General features: G+C 34.3%; 1 protein-coding gene across 1 annotated transcript in view; it reads left to right on the forward strand.

Moving 5' to 3' along the window:
• The first annotated feature begins 12,986 nt into the window (after positions 1-12,986).
• The window catches only part of LOC143240900 (ATPase family AAA domain-containing protein 2-like), a 76,511-nt gene continuing 63,128 nt past the window's right edge, over positions 12,987-26,369 (forward strand). Inside the window, exons 1-5 of the mRNA XM_076484144.1 lie at positions 12,987-13,265; positions 21,223-21,330; positions 23,469-23,827; positions 24,161-24,314; positions 25,541-25,633. Of these exons, the coding sequence (XP_076340259.1) occupies positions 23,591-23,827; positions 24,161-24,314; positions 25,541-25,633 (484 nt within the window). The 5' untranslated portion in view covers positions 12,987-13,265; positions 21,223-21,330; positions 23,469-23,590. The remainder of the gene's footprint in view (positions 13,266-21,222; positions 21,331-23,468; positions 23,828-24,160; positions 24,315-25,540; positions 25,634-26,369) is intronic.

A 26,369-nucleotide genomic window follows, 5' to 3' on the forward strand; every position in this document is an offset into this window, starting at 1 on the left:
TTCCCTTCCCTGAACAGGCGCATAGACATTAACAAGCCGGACTTTACAACCCTGAGTGATGACATCAGCGTACATATGTGATGTGAGGATACTTCCTGAGAAGTTGGGGTTGAGGAGAGTTCCCACACCTCGTGCATGAGTCAAACCAGAAAGCAGGAACAGAAAAACGATCTAGAAAGGAGAAGTGATCTCTCCTAGGGATGAAATGGGTCTCATGCACAGATGTCACATCAACCCAAAAGCAGTTGAAGAAAGAGAATGTGTAGAACTGTTTTCAATGGCTACACATTTCCTGTATATTAATAGTGAGGCAGAATAAACTCATCAATGAAAGGTTCTGGAGGGATCGATTTATTTCTCTTGCTGCTTTGGTGTTACTTCCAGCAGTGAAGGGTCATGGACTCTCTTAAGACTTGTTTGCTCAAGAACAGGAACTACAGGGTAATCATCCAATAGGGACAACCATTGCATTACCTTTGTATCCCCAGACTTTAGTTCGGGAGATTGAAGGTGTGCCTCGAAACAGTGTCCTCTGCCTCCACCAAAGAACTCGACAAACTCAGAAAAGGAACAGATTGCTGGGGTATATAACGCCCAAAAAAAAAGGATGAAAAGGGTAGCACCTGAGTGAAGCTCTTCACTTCAACCAAAGAGGGGGGCCAGGCCCAGACCCCAACATCCCCGTCACCTAACAGGAGGGCCTGAACCTTCTCAGAGTCCCCAACCTCCCCACGACTTAACAAGAGAACTCAAACCTCTTCAGAGGCCCCCACCTCCACATGACCTGTCAAGGGTGACTGAGCCTCCTCAGAGGTTTCACACATCTCTTGGGCCGGCAAAAGACCCCAGCCCTCCTCCTCGAAGGTGCCTAGGATCGTGTGGAAGACGACCGCTCTAGCCGTTTGTGTCCCGCGACCTTCAAAGCATACGAGATCACACGCCTTGAGCACAGTGAAGATTGTGATCGCCACTACACACGGGACACTTTATCACACAAAAGTTATCAGCGTGTCCAAAAACGAGACATTTTGAGCACTGAGGAGTGTTGCGATTCCCCAACGTGTGGCCTTCGAGGCCACAGCGACGACACATGCGATGCATACCAGGGTACTTTACTATGACAGTAAAGCCATTGATCTTGAGAAAGTTTGGCACAGGATGTTTCGTGTTGAAGCACACCCTTCTGTTACCAGTACACACCCCAGAGCAAGTCTGGTAGTAATCGTGCTCAATTTTTAGAAACACCCCATACAGTCGTTGTTCTAACTCAATTGCGTCATGGGGTAGTTCATAAGGCGCGTAACGTAAAGTCAACCACTTGATGTTTTGTCCCACTAGCTCAACAGGGATGGAGGTCCCATTAAAGGTAAAGTTACCTTTGGTTAATGGCCCGGCATGGCCAAGCGCGTAAGGCGTGCGACTCGTAATCCGAGGGTCGCGGGTTCGCGCTAAACATGCTCGCCCGCCCAGCCGTGGGGGCGTATAATGTGACGGTCAATCCCACTTTCGTTGGTAAAAGAGTAGCCCAAGAGTTGGCGGTGGGTGGTGATGACTAGCTGCCTTCCTTCTAGTCTTACACTGCTAAATTAGGAACGGCTAGCACAGATAGCCCTCGAGTAGCTTTGTGCGAAATTCCAAAAAAACAAAAAACAAACAAACAAACCTTTGGTTAATAGTTTTTCAGTAACGGCAGGGGAATACAGTGACTCTACATAGCGTCCACTACCAAAGTGCTTTAAACATTCGAGGACATTGTCTTCAAGTTGACCACATACAGCGTCAATAACCGCTGACGGCAGCGAGTCCGCGGGGACCACAAAACGAATCGACCGCTGCCGAACGGAATAAAGTCAGATAGTCGCAGCCAAGCCGACCAACATGGAAGGTAAACTCTGCACTAATGTACGTTAGAATAGAAACTCGTGAGAGTTGTCACGACTAGGGACGAAATGTATTACAAACACCAACAAAAACACGTGACTACAAATAACAAAATCTATACAATAGGGAAAATAATAACACAACAAAGAAAAACAAAATTCGCAATGACGAAATACTTTAACTACGAAGGAAACACGGCCCTGCATGGCCAGGTGGGTTAAGGAGTGCGACTCGTAATCTGAGCGTCGCGGGTTCGCATCCCCGTCGCACTAAACATGCTCGCTCTTTCAGCCGTGGGGCGTTATAATGTCACGGTCAATCCCACTATTGGTTGGTAAAAGAGTAGCCCAAGAGTTGGCGGTGGGTGGTGATGACTAGCTCCCTTCCCTTTAGTCTTACACTGCTAAATTAGGGACAGCTAGCGCAGATAGCCCTCAATAGCTTTGCGCGAAATTCAAAAAAAAAAACAAAGACAATGCAATTCTTTCATACAAAATGGCGTGCAATTATGTGAATACAAATCGTTGCAGCTGGAGGGGGAGGCAATAGTTACTCAACTCATAATTATTCATAAATTAGCAAGTTATATTTACGATTAAAAATGTCACTAGTCTGTTTCTTAAACAAATGTTTATAACAAATTATATAAAATGCCAAATGATCAATAATTTGAATCATGATTGGCCAAAATACTAAATCTATGTGTTGAACCATAATAACATAATACTTGTAATTTATTTTCAGAGGCAATGGTCATAGTGAGCACAATCTTTCTTTACATATATACCTTTCCTGCCTTTGATTTATGATTTGATCCCAGAAACCTTTAAACGAACTGTTTTCGGTGCTCTTCATCGGCCTGGCAGGGCCAGATGGTTAAGACACTCGTCTCGTAATCAGAGGGTCGTGGATTCGAATCCCCGTAACACCAAACATGCTCACCCTTTCACCCGTGAGGGCGTTAAAAAGTTCAGTCAATCCCACTATTCGTTGGAAAAGAGTAGCTCAAGAGTTGGCGGTGAGTGGTGACATCTATTCATCCTTCCCTCTTGTCGTACACTGCTAAATTAGTGATGGCTATTGCTCTGCGTGAAATCCAAAAACAAACAAACAAATTTTTCTGATTAGAGAGAGTGTTTGGACGAATTGTAATCTTACTCGGTAAAGAAGATGGCTAGATATTACTAAAGGTAATTATCGTATTGCGAAGTTGGAGATAAATTAATGATGTATATATTTGTACTTATTTTTAAAAATAACTTTTGATAAATGAGTTGATGAATTCCATTCTTTTTCTATTTTTTCTACTGACTTCAGCACTCGGAATAAAAATTTAAATCGTGGTATTTTGATAAAACGGCCAAATATATTTCAGTTTGAAAAACGAATTCCATTTCGCAGAAGGAAAAACTGAAAGTACAACTGAATAGAGAATATTATGGTTGTAGGTTAAATGATTTTACGAACTGCAGTACGAGCACAGTCTTGTATTTAATTAATAGTGACAAGTAGGCAGCTAATGTTTCTAACTTGTCTTCCTTTTGGTCATCACTTAAAAATCAAGGCTTATCCAATAGGAAGGGACGCTAATTGTAGAGCAAGGGGTGCACCCGCTTCAGGAAGGCTAGAAAAACCTGGAAACATGTTATAATATAAATTTTGCTTTTTTACTGCGTGTATTATAAAGATATATGATAATCCACTACAGATCCCCGTGTAACATTACACAAAACTTCCACCCCAGTAAGCATCCTCCCTACCCCACCCCATCCCAATTAAATCCTAAATTTCACTGCATGTCTTTCAGGATTAAAACTTACATGTTTGTGCTATTCTTCATACCGCCCATGTGAAAGCTGTAACTCTTAATAAAATAATACTTGGAAAATTTAGTTTAGCCCGCAATTCGTTTTCTAAGCTAACAATGTAAACTAGTTTTCACAATTAAAATTTGTACAATAAAACATGAAAGAATACATATAACTATTACATATATTAAACTAGTTAACCTTACTGAAAATGAAACTTTAAAGGAAAATAAAATGTAACTTGTTTACAAAGTGCATGAAACTTTGTTTCCTTTGTGGCATTTCATGTGTTTTCTACTTCATGTTTTTTTTTTCCTAGTGTATGTGAAGGTTTTAAGAAAGTGGCTTAGACCCTTTTGTTCTAGCTACCCATTGTTCTACGTTATTCCCCAGGGGTATTTCCTTGTTTGCTCGTGGGTAACATAGATGTAAAGTTATACTTGGTGTGAAAAGTAGACAGCAGTATTTCTTCCCCATTGATAGGTCAGGTGATATCTTAAGGTTACAAAGTCTCACGGGAATGACCAGTCATTCGCTGAGTTCTAGTCACCCCGAGAAAATGTGACGTTTTCTATGATTGGAACAGGTTTTTAACGTACACAGTTTTACAGTGAATATAGTCTGAAGTATGCTTGGAGAGAATAAATAGTTTTACAGTTTCTTTTCAGTGTTCTTTGTGTTTAATGTTTTATGTTGGAAATAAATATTATTTCTCTCTGTGTTTCCATTATTGTCTAGTCTCTTTCTTTGCATAACCTCAATTATCCTCAGGGTAATTGAGAATTACCGACCAAATCATCCAGTATATAACCGACCCATCTTACTTATTAGTTCTTATGGAAATAAAATTCACCGTATAATATCACAGCATCATGGATTATCACCGAAAATCGCGACAAACTTGTAGGCAAATCTTTATAGAATCTTCCCAAACAGCGCCTACTGACTAATGAAAACCTGTTACTAAATTCTGCTAACAGTGTAAAGATAAAAGTCTGAATAGCCTAACGCATGAGATAAATTATTATCAGACACTCTACTGTTTAACTGTAGAATGTGATATTAAAAAAATAAAGAAAAATCTTAAAATTTTAGCGCCGAATCAGGTAAAGCTGGAAGTACTGAGAGATAAAGTTTGGTCCCCCAGTAGCATAGCGATATGTCTACGACTCACACCGCTAAAATCCGGGTTTCGATACCCGTGGTGAACAGAGCACACATAGCCTTTTGTGGAAGCCTTGTGCTTAATTCCAAAACAATCAGATAAAATTAGATTATGAATATGAGAATCTCTGAAGCATTAACTAAACTTTGTTTGCTATTGGTTGGTACACTACTAATCATTCAATGAATATTTAGCTTCAACAAAACATTTGGATCCCTGTTAGTTATTGTGCATATTTAATAACTTTATTCGATTAAGGTGTACAAATAAATGTATTTTGTGTGAATAATTATCGCTAATGTTTCCGCTTGAACGTCATTTGTAAACTTAGGCCTACATGCTATCACAGTATATAAGTGAAAATAGCTTGAAGAAATACTAAGAGAGAAATCAACTATTTTTTATCATTATTTACAATCAAAACAATAGTAACCAAAAATAACACCTGATCTAATTATTTTCTGTTAAAATGGCAAATTATTCTGGGTGCAACAATGGTAAAGTATGGATAGTTACACTGAATACCAGGCTAAAGTAATTAATTACTGTGTTTGTTAATGGTGTATTAAGTTCTTTTCTCCATCAGAACTTTTTGGAAAGCTAAGACGCATACATTATTATAATAGTCCATTAAAAGATTAAATGCGACCCGAGTTCAACATTCCTATTTTTCTGACCATGATCTCAATACCATCCATATTAAAGACCAACTTGATAACTTGATCAATATGATCACTACAAGAAAAGACGCTTCATCTTTCGAAACCAATCTTTTCTTATGAATTAACAAGTTTAGCAATAGACTGCTATAGTGGTTCATAATAGGAATCGCTAGGAATTGCACAAAGCCCTAATATCATATTCGGGTAAAAAGCACGTTAAGCAGTATAGATTCAGCTGAAACAACACTTTCAAATATTTTCTATTGACTGCTAAGGTTGTACACTTACAAAAATACACACAAAAAACATTCATGTTAGACTAGACTGACACGGAAAATAAAATCCGCTCAAAATGGCCTGTTTATAATTCTACTTCTTGTTTTTTTTTTTTTTTTTCTTGCCAGCCTACAACAAAAATGACCTAGTATATTACACCCAAACTTTCTGTAGAATACTACATAAGACACTGGGAAGAACGTAGAGTATTGAAGAGACGATTTGTTTCTTCTCTATTTTACCTAAGCTAAAAACAACAACATAATTTAAATATAAACGATATTATCATTACCCCTTGAAGTTAGCATTTTTACAAACATCTAGTGTTCCTTTAAAAGGTACAGGACGAAACAAGAATTACCAATCAATAATATGTTAACTTTATGCGACTTTAACATTTAGGTACTTAACGCTTTGTACACTATGCAATTGGTGTCATCAGGAAGCCATCCCATTTTATTACACGTGAAGTGAAGACCGTATCAGCTAACTACCATATCAAGTAATTCTTTGTCCATTGTTTAGCACACACACACACAAAGCCGGTAAACAAAATAAATACAAATTGGGGATTTAAAAACTTGCGGGATCGTAAAAAAAAGAAAGTAAAGAAACAAAGCTGGAGATATTGTAGATATTATTTACTCAAACTAGGAATCCCTGTTTTGACCCCACCAAATGTAGTTCTAGGTAACGGCATTTATCTCAAATAGTTGTTGTACCCACGTTTTAAGTGTGGCAAATTGTTCCCCAATTTTTGAGAAACGGGGATATGTTAATTTTCTACGTAACTGTTTTTCTCACAGTTATTTTTTTCATAAAAACCAGTCGTCATGACAAATTAAATCAACACTAAGACTACGCGAAAGTTCAAGTAACACTGCAGTTTCCTCAGTCTTAACGCAGCTTGTGCAAGGTGTTTGAAACATAAAGAGGCGTGGATCCGGCATGGCCAGGTGGTTAAGGCATTCGACTCATAATCTGAGGGTTGCGAGTTCGAATCCCCGTCACACCAGACATGCTCTCCCTTTCAGTCGTGAGGGCGTTATAATGTTACGATCAATTTCACTATTCGTTGGTAAAAGAGTAGCTTAAGAGTTGACGATAGGTGGTGATGATTAGCTGCCTTATCTCTTGTTTTACACTGCTAAATTAAGGGCGGCTATCGCAGATAGTCTTCGCGTAGCTTTACGCGAAATTAAAAAGCAAACAAACAAACACAAAGAGGCAGTTGATCATGGCAGCTAATGAAGAAAAGCAAACTGACTAAATAACATACCTGTAAAGTTAGATAAGTTATGTCAGTGATTTCATTGCTGTCGTTCTTAAATGATATCTGTGTGGACAAGAGGATTCAATTATAGAAAAATTAACTGTCTATACCGTTGATGTAAAACAACGAATTAAGGGCACTAAAAACAAACTTGTTAAAAACTTAGTGCAGGATCTAGATTATAGGACTTGGAAAAGAAATGTTTTTATTATTTTTCTTTTTAAGAAAACAGCGCTATGTAGACTTAGTTTTGATTAGGAATTTTTTGTCGCACAATTCATTGTGGTTAGAGTTTGTTTACTGTTTGGAAGTAAATACAGTTTTTGAACATTAAGACAAAATTATCAAGGAATTAAGACATACAAAAATAAAATCGTAAAAGTGTGAAGGTATAAATATAGAGAATTATTGTTGAAACATATTATTCTATTTGTTGTACGACAGAAGGAGTTCTATTACTACTGCCTCCCAGTGGCTCAGCGGTATGTCTGCGGACTTATAACGTTAAAAAACAGGCTTCGATACCAATGATGTCGAGAAACCCACTTGTTGAGAAATTTATATGCAAAAACGGCTCGTTTGGGTTGAGAAAATATTTTACATAGAAGAGCGAACAACGTTTCGACCTTCTTCGGTCTTCTATGTAAAATATTTTCTCAACCCAAACGAGCCGTTTTTGCATATAAATAGGCTTCGATACCCATGGTGGGCAGAACACAGATAGCTCATTCTGTAGCTTTGTGCCTAATTCAAAATAACAACATACTAGTACTATTATTTGAACTTTGGAAAGTCTTATGCCTGGACTAGTTTATACGAAGTTTCAACAAAGTATAAAAAATATATGAAACACTAATAATATGAATTAAAACTTATATGCAATTAGGAATTCACATAAGCTAAGAACTTTAAGAATAGTATAAATTGTTTAGTAATAAAAATGAGCATTGAACAGATTCTTATATCCACAGATGTAAATTTTCATGACGCTAATGCTGGAGTTAGGTAAGTCGTAGCAGATATTTGTTTTCGATTTGGTGAGTCGGAAACTCGTTTAGATAGCATTATGTGAAGCAGTAGATAGTACATTAATACTCTCTGTCTTCCAAAAGGACCTTTAATTTATCGGATTTTTTTTCATTTCTGTATGAGAAGTGTACAGTGAGGTGGCAATGTATTCTTAAGACGGCTGATTGTGGTATTAAAACTTTAATTAAAATAAATATATTAAAATAAAGTTTTAATACCCTTACCAGCCGTCTTATGAATACATTTTTTGCTTCGCTTGGGTTTTTCGTCATCATGATTTCACTGTGCCTTTTGATTTATTTTTTTAGCTGCATGCATAATTATTCTCGTTTAATAAGTTTATTCAGTATAATTCGTTTGTTTTGTTTTGAGTTTCATGCAAATCTACACGAGGGCTATTTACATTATCCGTTCCTAATTTAGCAGTGATAGACTAGAGAGAAGGCAGCTAGTCATCACCACCCACCACCAACGCTTGGACTACTCTTTAAACAGTGAATAGTTGGATTAACCTTAATATTATAATGCCCCCACGACTGAAAGAGCAAGCATGTTCGATGTAACAGATATTGGAACCCACGACTTCTCAGTTGTGAGTTAAGTGCCATAACAACCAGGCCATGTTATGTCATCATTATAAATAAATATCATTTTTTCCTTTTATTAAATCTTAAGGAGATACAACGTGGAAACCATCATTAATTTTTATAAGTTACAAATTACGAAAGCAGAAATGTATAAATAAATGATTACGTTATATAGTATTTTATTTGGCCACCAGCATTGTGTTAAGTGAACGTAAGTTTAGTCATCTTAGACATTAAATATGTGTTTTCGATTTACAGAAGTTACGAACCATGCAAAAGCAGCAAAGAGAGATAAAATGAATACAAGACATTTTTCCAAGTGAAACAGTGCAGTGTAAGAGTTGTTTTATTTTACAGCGTGTCCACATTTTTTCAGGACAAGACATTATTTAACCCAGACAGCACTATCCATATATCAAGCACAATCTGTAAAGCTATTTTAAAGAAGTGTCTTGCTAGAATTGTATTATCTCTCTTATTATTATTCTTTGTAATTATATTATAATTACTACTATTATTTCGTTCAGTTTTACATTCTTATATGTAAAGTAAAAATCCCTATTTCTAAGGCGATTCAGAAATAGGTATTAAGGGTTAAGTATGATATTTGAGTTTGGTGTTTTTGGTGTCATGTGTATTGGAGGAAGAGGTGCAGCAACAGAAGGGTGTGAGCAGCACTACTGCAGATAAAAAGAGAGAAGAATAATGTACATACAGGAATTCTAGTGATGAGGAAGGGAAATTAGCAGCAAAACATCAACATCTGCCCAACCCTGAGGCATTTTACACAGAACCCACAGAGTTAGGAAGAACGGAAAGAAATGACTTTGGAAAATACTCCACATAAGTCAAACCCCAGGCTTATTATAGACCAAAAGTTGATTAATAGGATTCTCCATGTTCAGTAAAAATCTTTTAAACCATTTTTTCTCGCTCCACTAAAGCCTTTGTTTGAAAGTGATGCTATGTTTTTATTGCACAGAAGCATTCAGAGGTAAAAAGTCACTGCTCGTTTGTGTTCTCAGGACTTAGAAATTGGAAAAAGTCTTAAAGATGTTTGCAAAGTATGCTGATTATCAATAACACATGACAGCAGTGACAAGAAAGAAGACCTGTATATACCCAGCGTTTTAGTGCTTTGACATCAGAGCAACAAGAGGCAAAACCTTATCAGTTGAAGATTATAATCACAATGCAGTGTTTAGCACAATGAGGATCGGTTTTTAGAGGTCACAAGAAAAAGGAAGGGAATATAAACCAACTTCTGAAAATAGGTCAGGCGTACAGTTCAGATTGCATTTTGACTAGAGATGTCAATAGACGTTTGGAAAATTTGGAAAAATTCTCCTCACTGAAGAAACTGACAATGTTATGGGCAAATACCGAGAGCTCATCAGTAAGTCAATACATGTGTAGTTAGCCATGTTCATTTCCAAATACACCTACAATTCCCGCGCTGAAGCTGCAAAAATATTGAGGGGTATGTTGCCTGATGTTTGTGGTAAATGTGATTTGCCTCTTCTACCAAAGCTGATGAAAGCTTTATTATTCTTAGAAGACTGAAGACCTCGCTTTGTAATCCTCTGAAACAATGTCGTTTGAACAATGTAGTCGTTTGTTACACCAATCAAGAACAAATTGACTACTTAGAAAAGAAAATACTCTGTCAACAATTGATTTGTGCAAATGAGCATAGCAGGAACGTTTACGGATCTCTTATTTATAAAGACAGTGTAGTTATTGTTATTTACTGACTGGCAAGGACAATTTGAAAGTTTGTCCTACAGTAGGTTAATCTACGATAAAAAGAGGGACACATTGTCAGAATTGTATTGTAATGTGTTTTTCTAACGGCAAGTACAGCTATGTTCCTAGTTGATTTTGTTTTTGCTATGATGTATGTAGTTAGTTTATTTATGTATTCCGAAACAGGAATTTTCTTAAGAAGTGAAACAATTTTGATAATTAAATACTGTGCAAATGCAGGATACAAAATTAGTATTTGTATGAGTAGTAGAAAATGAGGAATTAATACTTAGAAATTCATCTGCTGCAACAGCCACGACATTTATACAGTACAGAAAAGTACAGGTAATACATTAAACTTATTTTTCACAACGCTTATAATTGTTCAAAGACTAAGAGCTAAACAGTTTTGTTTCTTTTTTTCAAACGACTTTTAACTGAATAACATTTTTAGCTAAAGCTACCTCTAGCAATACGTCTTTGGACTTAAAACGCTAGAAACCGAGTTTCGATACCCGTGGTGGGCAGAGCACAGAGAGCCCATTGTGTAGCTATGTGTCTCACTACAAAGAGACAACTAAAGTTCATACTATATCAGTTATTAAATCAGCAATTTGATTTATTTTGTTTTTCTCGAGAGACTGATGTGAGTGTTATTATTGTTTAATAAGTTATAGTGATACCTAAATATCATGTAAAGTGTAATAAGGCAAATTGATTCTGTTGAAAGTATGTAACTAGACCTTTGAAAGTTTTAAAAAAATTACATGTTGGTATAACTAGTATTCAGTGAATGTTTTTTATTAATATAAGATAAGAAAAATACAATTAACTCAGAAGATAACTGCTTTTATCTCTCTTTTCATTTCTTGGAAATTACCCTCCTTTACACCCCAGTTTCATTAAATGTTCTCCCCATTTTTGAAATCAAACTTTATCCCCTACCTTCATATAACCTGCTCGGCAAGTGAAGGACATTGGTGTTGTTGTCCTGTTCTACATAATATGCGAAATTGCAGAGATGTCCTCATTAGCAAAGTAGATACTACCTGCTAGAGAAAGAGAGAAAATAACAATGGTAATTAGAATGAAAACAACGCAATGGTTTTTCTAGACTATGTATTTAAGCAAAAACTGCTTATAATCAGAATTATATTTTTTCTGAAAAATGTTCTGTATCAATAAAAGATGGTGAGAAACGCATGATATGCCTCATGCCACATTTCTGTGAAATCGCCAATCATACATATAAATTATATTTCTTTCAACGTTGTAACCACCCCTTTGAAGAATGACAGGCGAACTAATGAAAATTTTAGAAAACATATTTTGACATTAAGCAAAAAGTATCGGTTTTTTGCAGTGAGCACAAATATTATGTTCCAATTAGTACATCAAGATCTAGATACGTAATTTAGCTGAGGTGCTTGGGTTTTTTGTAGTTGCTGCTTATTCTGCCCATGAACAAAACTAAATTGGCCAGGTATGGCCAGGTGGTTAAGGCGTTCGTCTAGTAAGCTGAGGGTCGCGGGTTTCGAATCCCCGTCGCACCAAACATGCTCGCTCTTTCAGCCACGGAAGGTTATTATGTTATGGTCAATCCCACTATTCGTTGGTTGAAAAATAGCCTAAGAGTTGGCGGTGGGTGGTGATGACTAGCTGCCTTCCTTCTAGTCTTGCACAGCTCAGTTAGGGACGGCTAGCGCAGATAGCCCTCATGTAGCTTTCCGCGAAATTCAAAACAAACAAAACAAAATTATTGCGAATAAAGAGCCAACCATAAAAGCAATTTTTGTACTAAAGTTAAAAATATAATCGAAAAAAATATGGTTGTAGAAGGGCATTTATTTAGGTATAGAGGTCACCTGTAATTCCACCCTTAAATTACTGGTGTTAAATAACTCATATTTCCTATAACAACTTAAATAAATCCAATTAACTTATCAATATTTACCACGTCACTCGTTTATGAATTTAGTAATTTTATAAAGAAAAGAAAATTAAACACAAAAAGCTCGTACTATAGAAAAGATATCTTGAATTTATTTATTTTCGTAGAATATGTATTCTATGTTATTGACTATACGAATGCTGTTTTTTAGTTTTTAAGTTTTGTCGACTTGATAGAAGATCGAACCACAGCTTGAAATTTTTTAATAATATTGTTATGTGTTTTGTTAAATAACTGGCGCTTTATATTGTCGTCATATCCTTGCTAATTTCCAGACGATGATAAGAAATAAGATGATATATTAATTTCTGCCATCTAGTGTGTGAATTTTCTTCAAAATTCTGAATTTCGCGCCAAACTATTTATGAGGCACTTTGACTTCTCTGGTGTCACTTCTTTGTTTGCAGATTATAAAGTACAAATATAATAATTTGTTGTTTAAAATATTAAATTTTAACATAAGTTAACTTTTAAAATCTTATCTAATATATTACCGATTGCAAATATTGTAAAACCGACAACCTAGGAACTGAATTAAAAGGACCTATTTATTAACGTGGATGAGAGATTGTGATTTGGCTACTTGAACACTGAGGCGTAGGGAACGCTACTGTGGAAAGTTTGTCTGTCGCGATTCGTGTAGTGTATATATGATGTACTGTTTTGACTTGGTTAAGGTTATGTCACTTAGAACAATCAGCTGAGGCTGGAGTGGTGAGGTTAACTCGAGGTGTAAGTGTTATTTCGAGATGGTGAGAACAAGGCATCAGACATCGGGTGTCGGTGTTTTGCCAAACAACTTACTTTGGAATCTTAGGAAGCGTCAACAAAGGAGAACTGTTCCTGTATTGCACAGTGAATCTGAACCTGAGGCTGGAGTTATACCCGTAAGTCACCCTGGCGACAACTTATTGTGTAGTACTGGTAGCAGAACTAATAACGACCTGGTTGAACGTAATTTAAAGATAATTTGTTGATATTAACCTGTAGTCTAGCTTTCACTTAAACAAATATTACACGTATGTTGCTCAATGAAATAAGTTTTAAAATTAGATACTTGAATTACTGCACAAGCAATGTCATTAAACATCACTTAAACTAGGCTTAGAATAGACTAACGATGGGTTTTGCCTGGGGAAGCTACGAATTTCTTTTGTGAAGACTAATATTAGGCTTAATGCAGTTATTACTTGTCACTTTGTTGCTGTTTGTATCATGATGAGCTGTTTAATCTTTACACAACAGTGTTGGTGATAGGTTAATTTTGGCCATTTTACTTTGATACAAGAAAATATTGTCTAAAATTATATAAAATTTAGTACGATGTAGGCCTAACACTTTTATTAACTATAGTCGAATTCTAGCAGTTAGGTTAAGAGCTCTTGACTCTAAACGTTATCTCAACAGTCTAAGTTAAAAGATCAAACATAGCTCAGTTCAAAGTAACACGAACGCAATAACATTCTTTGCTTACATAGCAGCTGTGTTTTGAAATGATACCCATCCTTTATTTGCAGGACATTGCCTCATAATATAACGTTTTTACACTTTCATATTTGTTTTGTAGTTAAGTTTCCTTGAAAGTAATTTCACACCTATGAAGGAATAATTTATCTTAAGTAAGGTTGTACATTAGTTGTTACATTTAAAGGTTTTATGTAATAAGTATGAAATTGTATTTGATTTACTTATTGAATACATAGGAAGACTCCTTATAGGAGAATCTATTTTTAATATATGGTTAGCCAAAGAGAAAATGAAAATTGAAATATAAAACTAGGTGTTCATAACATTGTAAGAACAGCACATATTCTAAGTACTCAAAGTATCTAAGTTTGAAATTTTTTGTGCTTATTTCATGTGATTACTCATTTGTAAAAAATACCTTTTTGAATGTTCAAGACTTCATGTGCTTATCATGTAACATTAATTCTAGACTTCTTTTTTAAAAAGATAGTTGGTTAATCACAATGTTAATGACAACATGGCAATTTTGTAATCTCTTCAAAAAAACTTAAGTTTTGCAAGTGACTATTTCTGTAAGATAATTTTTTAAGGTAGCTCTCTTTGTCAGATTGTGAAGCTCAGGTGACTTTTTTTTCTAATTGCTTTGATTTATCATTATGATAAACCTACCTGCTACCATTTCTAATATTCAGATTGCCAACCATAGAAAATGTAAATAAATAACAGCACATAGTCAATATTTTGACCTATTTTGTATTAGGTAATAGAATTGACTGATATGGTCAACTTGTTGCCTGAGGAATTGAGGGTCACAAATTTGATACTCGGTGCTAACAAATACGTTTTTTTTCAGCTGTAGGGGTTTTATAATGTTATGGTCTATCCTACTATTTATTAAGAGTAGCCAAAGAGCTAATGGTGGGAGTCGCTAGTCAGGTGCCTTCTGTATGATTGGTAACTCAAAATCAGGGACATTGCCATATAGCTTTTGCTATAACTACAAAGGAACAAAAATACTCCTCACCATGGTTGAAAGGGCATGAAAGTTTGGTAGCAACAGGAATTATGATTCACAGAACAAGCTACAATTACCCATGAGGCTGTACCAACCAAAAGTTGAACAGACTTGAATTGATAACAAATAATAATAATAAAGTCATAATGACAAGTTTTTTAGTACTTGGACAACTGGAATAATCAGAAGTATTTATTTTCGTTAACTGAAATTATTCTTGTGAGATTAATTTACATAATTACTGTTTTTTTTAATTAATTGGTGATTTATATGATGCAAAATGATGCCAATATGTAATTTTGTTAATGGAAAAACTGTAGCAGTGATAAAGTGTAAATAAATTGGGAACAAACAAATATTTTGGAGAGGTAAAGCAATGATGAATTTTAAGGAGGGATATTCCAAGCATAAAAATCTAAGTAATGTGTTTAAAGGTGTCAGATTTAAGGATAAATACAGTAGGATTAAAAATGAACTTAACTGCTATTATTATAATCTAAATAAAAACATAGGGAACAAAAGTTTTAGGGTTCTAGTTGAGAAACTATCATATAGGGTGAATTACTAAAACCTTTTTAGGCTTGGAGAACATTATAAGAGGAATTTTAAAATTTCCTATGTTTTTTAAGGTATGGGAATGCAAGTATTTATATGGCAGTTGTTATAAACCACTTGACTGGTCAAAAGGCATAAACAAAAACTTGTATGAGATAATAAGATCAATGTGATAGTTATGGGAGGGTAAGTTTAGACATTTCATGGTGTTTGGAAGTGAGACAGTTTTTTCTTTCTTTAAAGTGAATTGAGATGGTGTTTTGTATATCAAATGGTCAGCCAACCAGTGGGGATGCTATTTTAAATTTTTTTTTAAATAACCACTGGTCCTTTATAGTTTCCCTGCTCACTTATCCTTGAAAAAAAATAAACAAAAATTTGCTTTCTATGTTTTCAGGAAGTTATTGATATCGTATACATAAATTTATATGAAACACTAGTTGTCACCACTGCTGATTGTAACTAATTCAGTAAGCCTGGCTCACTATTACAAAAAAAATAAAAAAAAATCATTTGTTGTTCTCATATTTTAACTTTTGTCATCTTGTGTTGTCTTTCTGTGGAAAGTCTTGTAAACTTCAATAAAAATAAATCTCTCTCTTTCTGTCTTGTGGAAAGAAAATAAGAGCTTTAACTTATTTCTATAAGACAACACTTCCATCCTAGTAGCTCTTTTCTGAATTTTTCTTAATAGGTTAGCAACAATTGTTTAGATAGGGAGACCAAAACTGTAAGAAGTAATTTAAAGGAGTTCTAACTGGTGAATTGCATAGTCTCAGATATAATTGCCTCTGTTGACTTGGTTGTTATGACTATAAATGCTCTTTAAAATCCTGTAAGCTTTACTTCCAACAAAGTTCTGATGCTTCTTGGAAATTCTTTGAAAAATTAAAATTCTGTTAACCTTCAATATTCCCTGTTGTGGTCGCTGTGTGCGGTTACAAAAACATCACTAGAAGCCCAATTCATCCCATGTGGCCATGTTAGTGTCAGTGTGAGGTATAATAACAGTCTGTTTTCTCACTCTGACTGAACCTCCAACTGCAAACCTAATTTTAGAACCAAAATTTGTTTACAAGGAGGCAAGCATACATTTTTTTTCTTGTTGCCATGTTTCATATATAGCATTATATGAATTAGTTTGTATGCTAGGTAGTACATTCTATTTCATAATATTAATTGCACTATAGTTTTCTGTCTTGTAGACAATTTGATTCAGTGTATGGTAGAAATAAAACAATTTATTATACATGCAGTTTATAAAACAATTTTTATTGTACCTTAACCTTAATTATTTTGAAACAACATATTGTTTAACCAACTACTGATCTAATGTGTGATTGTATAAATCTTTGAAATATGCTTGTGGATTCTCTTACGTAAATCAGATATCATAATGGCCTATTATATTTTCTTAGAAATAAAGAAATTTGAAAGTAAGATAGTAATATAAATTTTATTTATATTAATTTTAATTGAAGAACAAAATGAAATAGTGGCAAAGGTAAAGATAAGTTATTTATTGTCATTAATAAATATTCTTTATCAATGATTCTATTACAAAGCCATCACTATTTTTTGTAAATTTATTGTTAGATAAAAAAGTGAAAGATATGTTTTTCTTTTCGTTTTCTTATTGGCATCAATCTCATTACAAACTGGGCTAATGATGTACTAGATACATGATTTCATATGTGATTGCCCATTGATATTGTATGAAGAGTTTTTAGGCTTGAAAAGTCATATGAGAACAGACAAGCTTGATTTCTTGTTCTCCCTCGCCCATTTTTCTATTTGTGAAAGAGAAAGGTCAGGTCATTTACTTGATTTGCTCTTTTAGTTTTTCAAACAATGTCTCATTAAAAGCATTTTGAGATGTACTTACAAAAAATGTGAGTGCACAGCAGTTAAAAACAACAGTAAAGCGAACATCTCTTCCTGATTTAGTCTTTTTGCAGACAAACATAAAGAATAAATTTTATTATTTTCATCTTCCTCCACATTTCATCTGTGCAAAGTAACATAACTTACTGTTAGTTCAAAGCAGCTCTGATCTCGAATATACATGCATGAAAATTTGTCTGGGAGGTTAAGCTCTTGTAGTGTTGACCCACACTTATAAACTAAGCCATTCAGAAACTGACTCTCAGTCTTTTCATGAGTAGATAACTTCCTTTTTGACACACGTCATTAACTGAACCCATCATACAGAAGGTAATGATGTGACTTATTTCATTCACTGCAATGCATTCAGCAAGGTAAACTTTACAACAATGTCAAAGTATTCAGTTTTTGGACTCTTCAGTTTCCATTAGCAGTAACATCACCTGTAACATACACTAAATTTATCAGTCACAATTAAATCTGATACCAGTACACATTTTCATATAATATATCTGTCTTAGATTAATGACATTATGATTACAAATTGTTGTTTGGAAAAGTAATGATTTACCATTTCTATAATGTACTGGTTGTCTAATGTCATCTAATTACTGTTAAGCAGGCCGTATAAACTCAAATTTTAATCGGATGCATTCAAGATGATAATATTGCAAACAAATATAACTTAAAAATTTTTTTAAATTGATGTTAATTAAATGTATGATGAACCTGGTCAATAGATTCAAAATCTAATTTTTAAACAAATTTTAAAAGAATAATTTTTCACACGTCAAGTAGGAAAAACATTATATAATCTAATCTAATTTAATTTTGAAAATCAAAGAGAACTTCTTTCCTGAAAATTTTACAGATTCAAAAACTTACTGTAGCCTTTGTGGTATGGTAGGAGATTAACTCTTATCTTTGTTGGCTGTCTTTATCTTGTACACATGGCCAAACCAATTGTAGTGATTCTAGCTTTTGACAACTTTGTGTGGTGTTATTGTTCATGAGTGCAATAATGTATTATTACTTTTTTAAAATAGTGCTTGGCACGTGTGACACACTTGTAAAAACAAAAAAAAAATGAATGTGTCAGTTCACAACACATTGGCATGAGAACATATGACATTTTGCTCCTTTTGCTCTATGTCCATAAGTACTTTCCTGAAAGCATGTGAATGGAAGGTTGGTAAAGTATGTTAAAATTTGATCAATAATCTTAACATTTTCATTCGTACCAGTGTTGAGGATTATAATGTGGAATTCTTCACAGTAAATGGTAGTTTCGAAGGTTTGATATGAAGATTCCTATATACAAAACAGTAGGAACTGTTAAGCTTTTTAACAACTTGTGAACATGCTCGTAATTCTTTATTCTATCAGTTGCACAGAGTCATTGACTGATATTATTTCATAGCATGGCATCTCTTTCACGGCACTTTCAGTTGTTTGAAATTGCTGCTCAACTACTGTAACTATTGGTAGAACACGAATATTTCCAGAATCAAACTAAGCTTTCTCCAGTATGTTCAATAGTCGTCAGTCAGTGTAGTAATCCTGGAGACAGACTCATGCAACTAACTGTATTAAGAAAGCTGCATCAAACAAGTGAAAATACTTTGTCTCAGATCTACAACATGCCTCATTGGAGAGTCATAATGCATTAATCACTTGATGGTTCCTGTGCTTGCTTCATTTTGGGATGTTGTACACATGAAACTTGAGAAATAAAGGTAAAGGTTGATCATGCTTCCAAGTTAGAATGATACTTGTCAGTATACCTTTGGCATCAAAGTGGGAGAAAATGGTCTTACCACATGTTCTACTCTTGTCATACCACATCCAATTTTTTTTTCAGAAAAATCAACTAGAAGATTGGAAAGCTTTTCCTGGTTGTTTCTTGGGATTTTTATGTGATTTACCAACCATTTATTTGTGTCTGCAGCTTTGATTTATCATAATCATTTCAAAGCTTTCTGTACTGGATGTTGCTGTTCTTCTCAATTCACATTGAACCAAACTTCTTGCAGACATCATGAGTAGGTAGTTTAATATCTACCAAAACTAGTCTTTATAGACTGACCCACAGATGCCTGTATTGATATCAAATGTTGTAGCTTGGCTGCAGACTGTTGAAATGACTCAATTGACCCAACACAAATTTGTTGGAATAGCCCAGAGAAAGGGCTGAAGGCCTGATATATTTTATGGAATTGCTCTTTGCCCATCTGAAAGTAAAGAGAGGCACAAAAATGCCATGATATCATAAATGTTTTAACAGCTTGCTGAGCAAGTTAAAATAATCTTCATGTGCTAAATAACAAGCAAATTTACACTTCTTAACATCAAGCTATAATATAGTGGTCCTGTGCATAGTGTATTGTGTATCAGGTGAGAATGCTTTTTTCTTCCAATAACGACAGTTAAGGCAGTGGTTGTGGAGGATAGGCAGGGATGAGGAACAGTGGAACTATTTTCTTGGCCCAAACAAAAGTTTTTAAATGTTCTTATAGATTCTAGTTTAGAAATGTGTAGGGTTATAATAAAGGATAGATTTTGACTTTGAAAGGTTTGTAACATATATATGAACAAAGCTTGAACCTTCATTAGTACTAACTTTCATAGTCTGCTGATGATGACATCATAACTACTAGTTTATATCAGAATGAAAACTTGCTTAACAAGAAATCTACGTAAGTGAAATAAAATATTCACATTTAAAAATATTATGTAGGATAGAACTCATTATATTTTCAGTAAACTAAAATAACACAAATATTTGATGCTGAAGGTTACATACAAGAACTGCTTGTTGCAGCAAATTAAATGAATTATAGCTGTCTAGAGCAAAACACCTCTATTTAACATTCAGTGTTCCATGTAGGTAAACAGTCTCTTTTTGATTAATTAAAGGTAGTATTAGCATATATTTTGTACTTGATCTGTCATTGCTTGTATTTTAAATACAAAAGTGATGTAGCTGCAAAACATAACTGTGCTTTACTGTAAGGCTTTGCTCCAGTGCTATGAAGTAACTGCTTGCATCAAATATTTTGGGTGTATGTTTTGTTTTTCTCATGTGAGTGACATTTAATCTGTGATTGATATTCAAATATTGTCAAACAGTTAACAAGAGGGAAAAAAAAAACACCTGACATTGGTTGAATGCCATCATAAGAACCTTTGACTGCTGAAAACTATTTTTTGAATTCCTAGCTTGTGAACAAACCTTTGAATACAACCTTAAAAATGGTAGAATGTAATTTTAAGTATCTTTTTGTTTGGTTTTTTTTGTTATTGTTTTCTGTGTCAAGTGTAGAGTTTTCTTATAGTATCAGAAGTGATTATGCAAGCTTGATGTACAGTATCCACAGACCATTAGGTATGTTTATATGCAATACAGTTGATGTGTTTATATTTCAATAGTACTTAACATCAAGATGACAGTGTAGTTTCAAAATTATGTACCTTTTGTTTTTTACTGCCTGTACAATGCCTGAACAATAGCATATTTTGAATTTGTATGATTGTCTTATACCAATGGGCAGCTGTATGGTAGAGCATCAGCTATTTTAACAAGAGGTCCTGGTTGTAAAGTTTTGCTTTTTTTCATGTAAAAAGAGTAAGGTTATTAAGATTTCTGAATAGAAACTTTGAACACTAATGAAGTATATCCAGCTTCATTCCAGTGGAATATTTTCATTGTATAGTACAGATCATGTACTTTTGCTTATCTTTCAAAACCATTATGAAAATGTTTATCTACAAACAAATCTGTGAATACATGATTCAAACAATTTCATCCTGACACATTTTTAAAGAATTTGTTGAGCATGTGTTCTGGAAGTGGTCCAGTTATATTCCTTAAACATTTTTATTTATAATTATTTTGATATTATCAGTGATGTTTTATATTACAGGGTTATGACACAGATGAAAGTGGTTACACTGCACCTCTCAAGAAACGCAGAAGGAAACTGTCTTCATCACCCCAGCTGAAATAAATTATGCGGAGTCATCAGTTTCAAGTAAGTGCAACCCCATTCTAAATTGGTGTAAAATCTATTCACAATGAAATGTAGGTTTCTTAAATATATACACTATGTGGCCAAAAGTATGTGGACACCCAACTGTTACACCCATATGTGCTTGTTGAACATTTCATTCCAAAACCGTGGGCATTTATATGGAGTTAGTCACCTCTTTGCTGCTATAACAGCCTCCACTCTTCTGGGAAGGCTTTTCACTAGATTTTGGAACATGGATGCAGGGATTTGTTCCTATTCAGCCACAAGAGCATTAGTGAGGTCAGGCACTGATGTTGGGCTAGAAGGCCTGTCTCGCAGTCAGCATTCCAGTTCATCCCAAAGGTGTTCAATGGGATTGAGGTCAGGGCTCTGTGCAGACCAGTCAAGTTTTCCCATACCAGTTTCTGCAAACCATGTCTTCATGGACCTCATTTTGTGCACAGGGTCATTATCATGCTGAAACAAAAAAGGGCTTTCTCCCAGACTGTTGCCACAAAGTTGGAAGCACACAATTCTCTAGAATGTCATTGTATGCTGCAGCATTAAGATTTCCCTTCACTGGAACTAAAGAACTTAGCCCAAACCATGAAAAACAGTCCCAGACAATTATTCCTCTTTCACAAAACTTTACAGTTGGCACTGTGCATTCAGACAGGTAGTTCTCCTGGCATATGTCAAACCCAAATTCACCCATCAGACAGTGAAACATGATTCATCACTCCAGAGTCCAATGGCAGTGTGCTTTACACCACTCTAGCCAACACTTGGCATTAAGCATGGTGATCTTAGGTTTGTGTGCAGTTGCTTGGCCATGGAAACTCATCTCATGAAGCTTCTGACAGACAATTCTTGTGCTGGCATTGCTTTCAGAGGCAGTTTGGAATGCGGTAATGAGTGTTGCGACTGTGAACAGACGATTTTTACACACTATGTGCTTCAACACTCATCGGTCCTGTTCTGTGAGGTTATGTGGCCTACTGCTTCGTGATTGAGCTGTTGTTGCTCCTAGACGTTTCCACTTCACAATAACAGCACTTACAGTTGACTGGGGCAGCAGGGCAGAAATTTTATGAACTGACTTGTAGGAAAGTTGGCATCCTATGGCAGTTTCATGTTGAAAGTCACTGAGCTCTTTCAGTATGACCCATTCTGCTGCTAATTTTATGCACCTGTTAGCAGTGGGTGTGGCTGAAATAGCCAAACCTACTAATTAGAAGGGGGTGTCCACATACTTTTGGCCATGTGGTGTATGTACATATATACCTGTTGATGCAAAGATAAGTAAAAGAAACTGGAAATAAACAGTATGTTAAATAGGCATAAATGTTGAATAGCTTTAATTAACTACTTGTCTTTTTCTTTTAAATTATAACTGAATTTAATTTGACTATTCTAAGAGCCACAAGAAACAAATGCAAAATTTTTTAAACTAGGATTGGAGGAATATTTGTGAGTGTTTTAAGTATTTAAGCATTATTACTTGCCAGAAAATGACATGTATCCAACTTGATGCTTGTAATGTGACTGGAGGTGGCTAGACCTAAGAAAATGTGGTGTGAGCACTGTAACCACACTGGATAAAATAATTTGTAATAGATTTTGAAAAGTGTACATGGTTGTATTGAATTATATTCAATGAACATATTTTGTTAAAAGTATTAGACTGTTTTACAGTTTCTTTTACAATTATTAGCAGTTTATATAATTGTTTGATGAAATGTTTTATGCAATAGTGAGTTAGTCAATCTTTTTTTCAGTTTCTGTAGTTTCTTCAGAAAAGTAGGAATGTCTTGCATGAAGTTTTTAAGTTTCAACTCATTAAGGTTTGACTAAGGGTGGAAACAAATAGCTATCCTTAAACCATATATAGTTCTGGCAAGTTTAGATTTGAAATTGAATCACTTTCAACAAATTTTCAGTAGACTCATCTTCATTAGATATTTGTGTAGGGTTGATCTAATTTAAAATAATATATTCATATTTTTTTTAATGCCCAGGAAATTTCATCTTCTTTTAATACCTTGTGGAAGATTAATATGTGAATTGGTGTATTCAAATTATATGTAGTTCTGTAGAAATTTCTAAAAAAATATTTGCATAGAGTTTAGTCTGGTTATTTAAAAGCTTCAACTTTTCAGAACAGCAAACTGCTCGGCACTCCCAGCAGAGGCAACACAGAGGATCTGATTGTGAAATTCACAAATCTAAAGAAATTGAAACTTCAGCTGACAGCTTTGGTCACTCTTATGATTCCAGGTTTATGAATGTTGATTTGGATGGTGAGACAGGTGTTCGTCGTAGTACTCGTCAGAAAAAATTGTTATATGACAATCTAAATCAGAAATGGCTCTTGACATCTGGCATTCCTGAGCTTACCAAACTTGATGCCTTATTCTCTAGTGACAGAAGAGAAGAAAATCCAATAACAAAAAGTAAAAATGGGGTGGTTAGGCGAAGTTACGAATTACGTCGTTTGGGCCTTACTTCAGCCAGTGTGGTATGCAAAATACTATTTAGGTTTTGGTTAGATTGTATATTATTTATACTTCAATTTAAAAAGCAAATACCTACATAGCTAAGAATAAGTGAATGACCAACATTCATGAAAGTTGAGAGTTTATCTATTTACACACTGTTATTGTACCATACTTGGATTAAAATTCATTGTCTGTCCACATGTTCCTCATGTAGAATATAATGACTTTGGTAGAAAAAAATCTTTAGTTTTGAGGTATAAAAGTATCAAAAGTTAACTAACCCATGGTTTGTATTCCTATCTTTATTATTAAAATATATGTTGTTAATCTGATGCTGTTATTTCTTGATGTAGGAGTTTGAAGACATGTATTCAAGAGTTAAAAGACAGAGAGAAAAAGCAAATCATAGGCTGTACCAAAATGAACAGCATGAGATTGCCAACATGGCAGACACAGAAGACACTGACCAGCAAGATGAGGAAAATGAAGACGGTAGTGAGTCAGAAGGTTAGAGCTGAAATTGGCAATATATGTGTCACTGTGGCAACTCAAGTTTCTTAAGCATATTACAAAAAAAAAAAGTGCTGTAGTAACTTGCTTGATTATAAGTAAATAAAAGATACTTGTGAAGTAGCTTTAAGGGAGATTTGATATGGGACTTGGCAAGGATTAACAAGTTGTTCTCTGTTCAACAGGTGGCTTGAAGAAAAATATAGTTTTTAGTATATCATACAAACACAATTAACTTTCAAGTTATTAATCTCTAATAATTCTGAATAAGTTGAAAAAATAATTCAGTAATATAAAAAAAAAAAAGTTAGTCAAATTATATCAGTTATTCAGTTCATTGCTACTTGGTGAAACAATTGAAATTAATATAGTGCTTACACTGTATGGATAATAATTTATCTGCTCATTTAAATCTTCTATTTGTAAGTAATTTTAGTAGCAAGGGTAATTGATTCATACCCTGTGGTATGCTTGTCCTTTCAGTTGTAAAGGTGTTATAGTGTGATAGTCAGTTGCACTGTTTATTTCTAAAGAATGTTCCAAAAGTTGGCAGTGGATAGTGTTAACAACTCTGTCTCTTCAAAATTATGGAAGGCTTGGTACAGGTAATCCTTGAATAGCATTATGCAAAGATCAACAAATAAACAAACAGTAATATAGTCTCAAAAACAGCCTGTTACAACTAAATTACAATAATAGTTTTCATTAATTTTGTTTTTTGTTTTGTTTTTAGAAGCAGTTAGCACTGCCATAGAAAGAAGCATTCTGTAATCTTTTTTTGCACACACTTTTGCTAAAAATGCTCTACAAGTCATTATACATTCTTTGTTTACATTATTGTTGTTTGGTTTTGTAATTTAAATAACTTGTATATAATTGTAAATTGTTTCTATATTAACACAATTTGTATAAGTTATATCCAACATTTGTCATGCATATTCTGTGTTTTTTGCTTGAATTTGAACTTAATATGCTTTTTCATACATCCCTCATTTGAAATGCATTTATGCATGTGTTAAAATTAAAAAAAAATCGTTTTACTTTGAGTAGTAGGACCTGTATTTTATGCAGTAATTAAACATGTTGCAAAAGAGTGCAAAATGCCAATTGTAATATTTAACTTGGGTAGGTGTTCAATAAAATGTTCTTCAGGTACTTTCTGTTATTGTACTTGTAGTCCAGTTTTAAACTTGCTTGTAACCTTGGTCTTATATATTTAACAGGAGGAGACTATCAGGATGATGATATTTCTCAGCCCCAAAAGTATTATTTACGAAAGAAAAAACCTGTAACGGATAGATTTCAGTTCCCAATTGGTGAGTGACAATCAAACTTTGAGGAATTGCATTGATAAATCATACAATGGACATTATCTAGCTAATATGTCAGTAACCAAGTTGACAGTTGTCTGTGAAATTTAAGTAACCAAAATGCTGAAGAAAATGGCACTGCTGAATGAAGCCTAATCAACATTGGAATCTCTTCCTGTATTAAAAATATTCTTATATTTTGTGTAAGTTGTACATAAAAATACATTTTTTTTTTTTTTACCTCACACAAGGTTCTTTCAAGTGATCAAAAATGAAGTTTGAGTACTTTGATACAGAATATGATCTTACCATTTGATTTACTAAAACAACAGTTTATCATTGAAACTCGCTTAATGATAAGGAAATGTAAATATTACAATAAACTAGAATTACATTAAATTTCCATTAAGAATCCTAGAATTAATAAGCACACAGTTTTTTACATAAAATACTGAGTCATGAAACTCGAAAGTAACACTGTACAAAGCCAGTAGATAATATGTATCATTTGTAACCATCATGCACTTTTAGTTTGAACTGTAAAAGTCCATCCTCTGCATTTTAAAGCTTGTGAAATTGCTTGGGTTTAAATTGAAAATACCAGTGTATCTCCATACTTTGTTTTATAACATCACTTACTAAAGATCAGTGTATGTGTAGCTGAAGTGGATGCTGCACATTGTATGACTAATATGTACAAAACACATTTATGCTATGTAAGTATATAGTCAGTGATTCTACG

Source organism: Tachypleus tridentatus, chromosome 13, assembly GCF_004210375.1.
Source record: "Tachypleus tridentatus isolate NWPU-2018 chromosome 13, ASM421037v1, whole genome shotgun sequence".
NCBI classification, from domain to species: domain Eukaryota; kingdom Metazoa; phylum Arthropoda; class Merostomata; order Xiphosura; family Limulidae; genus Tachypleus; species Tachypleus tridentatus.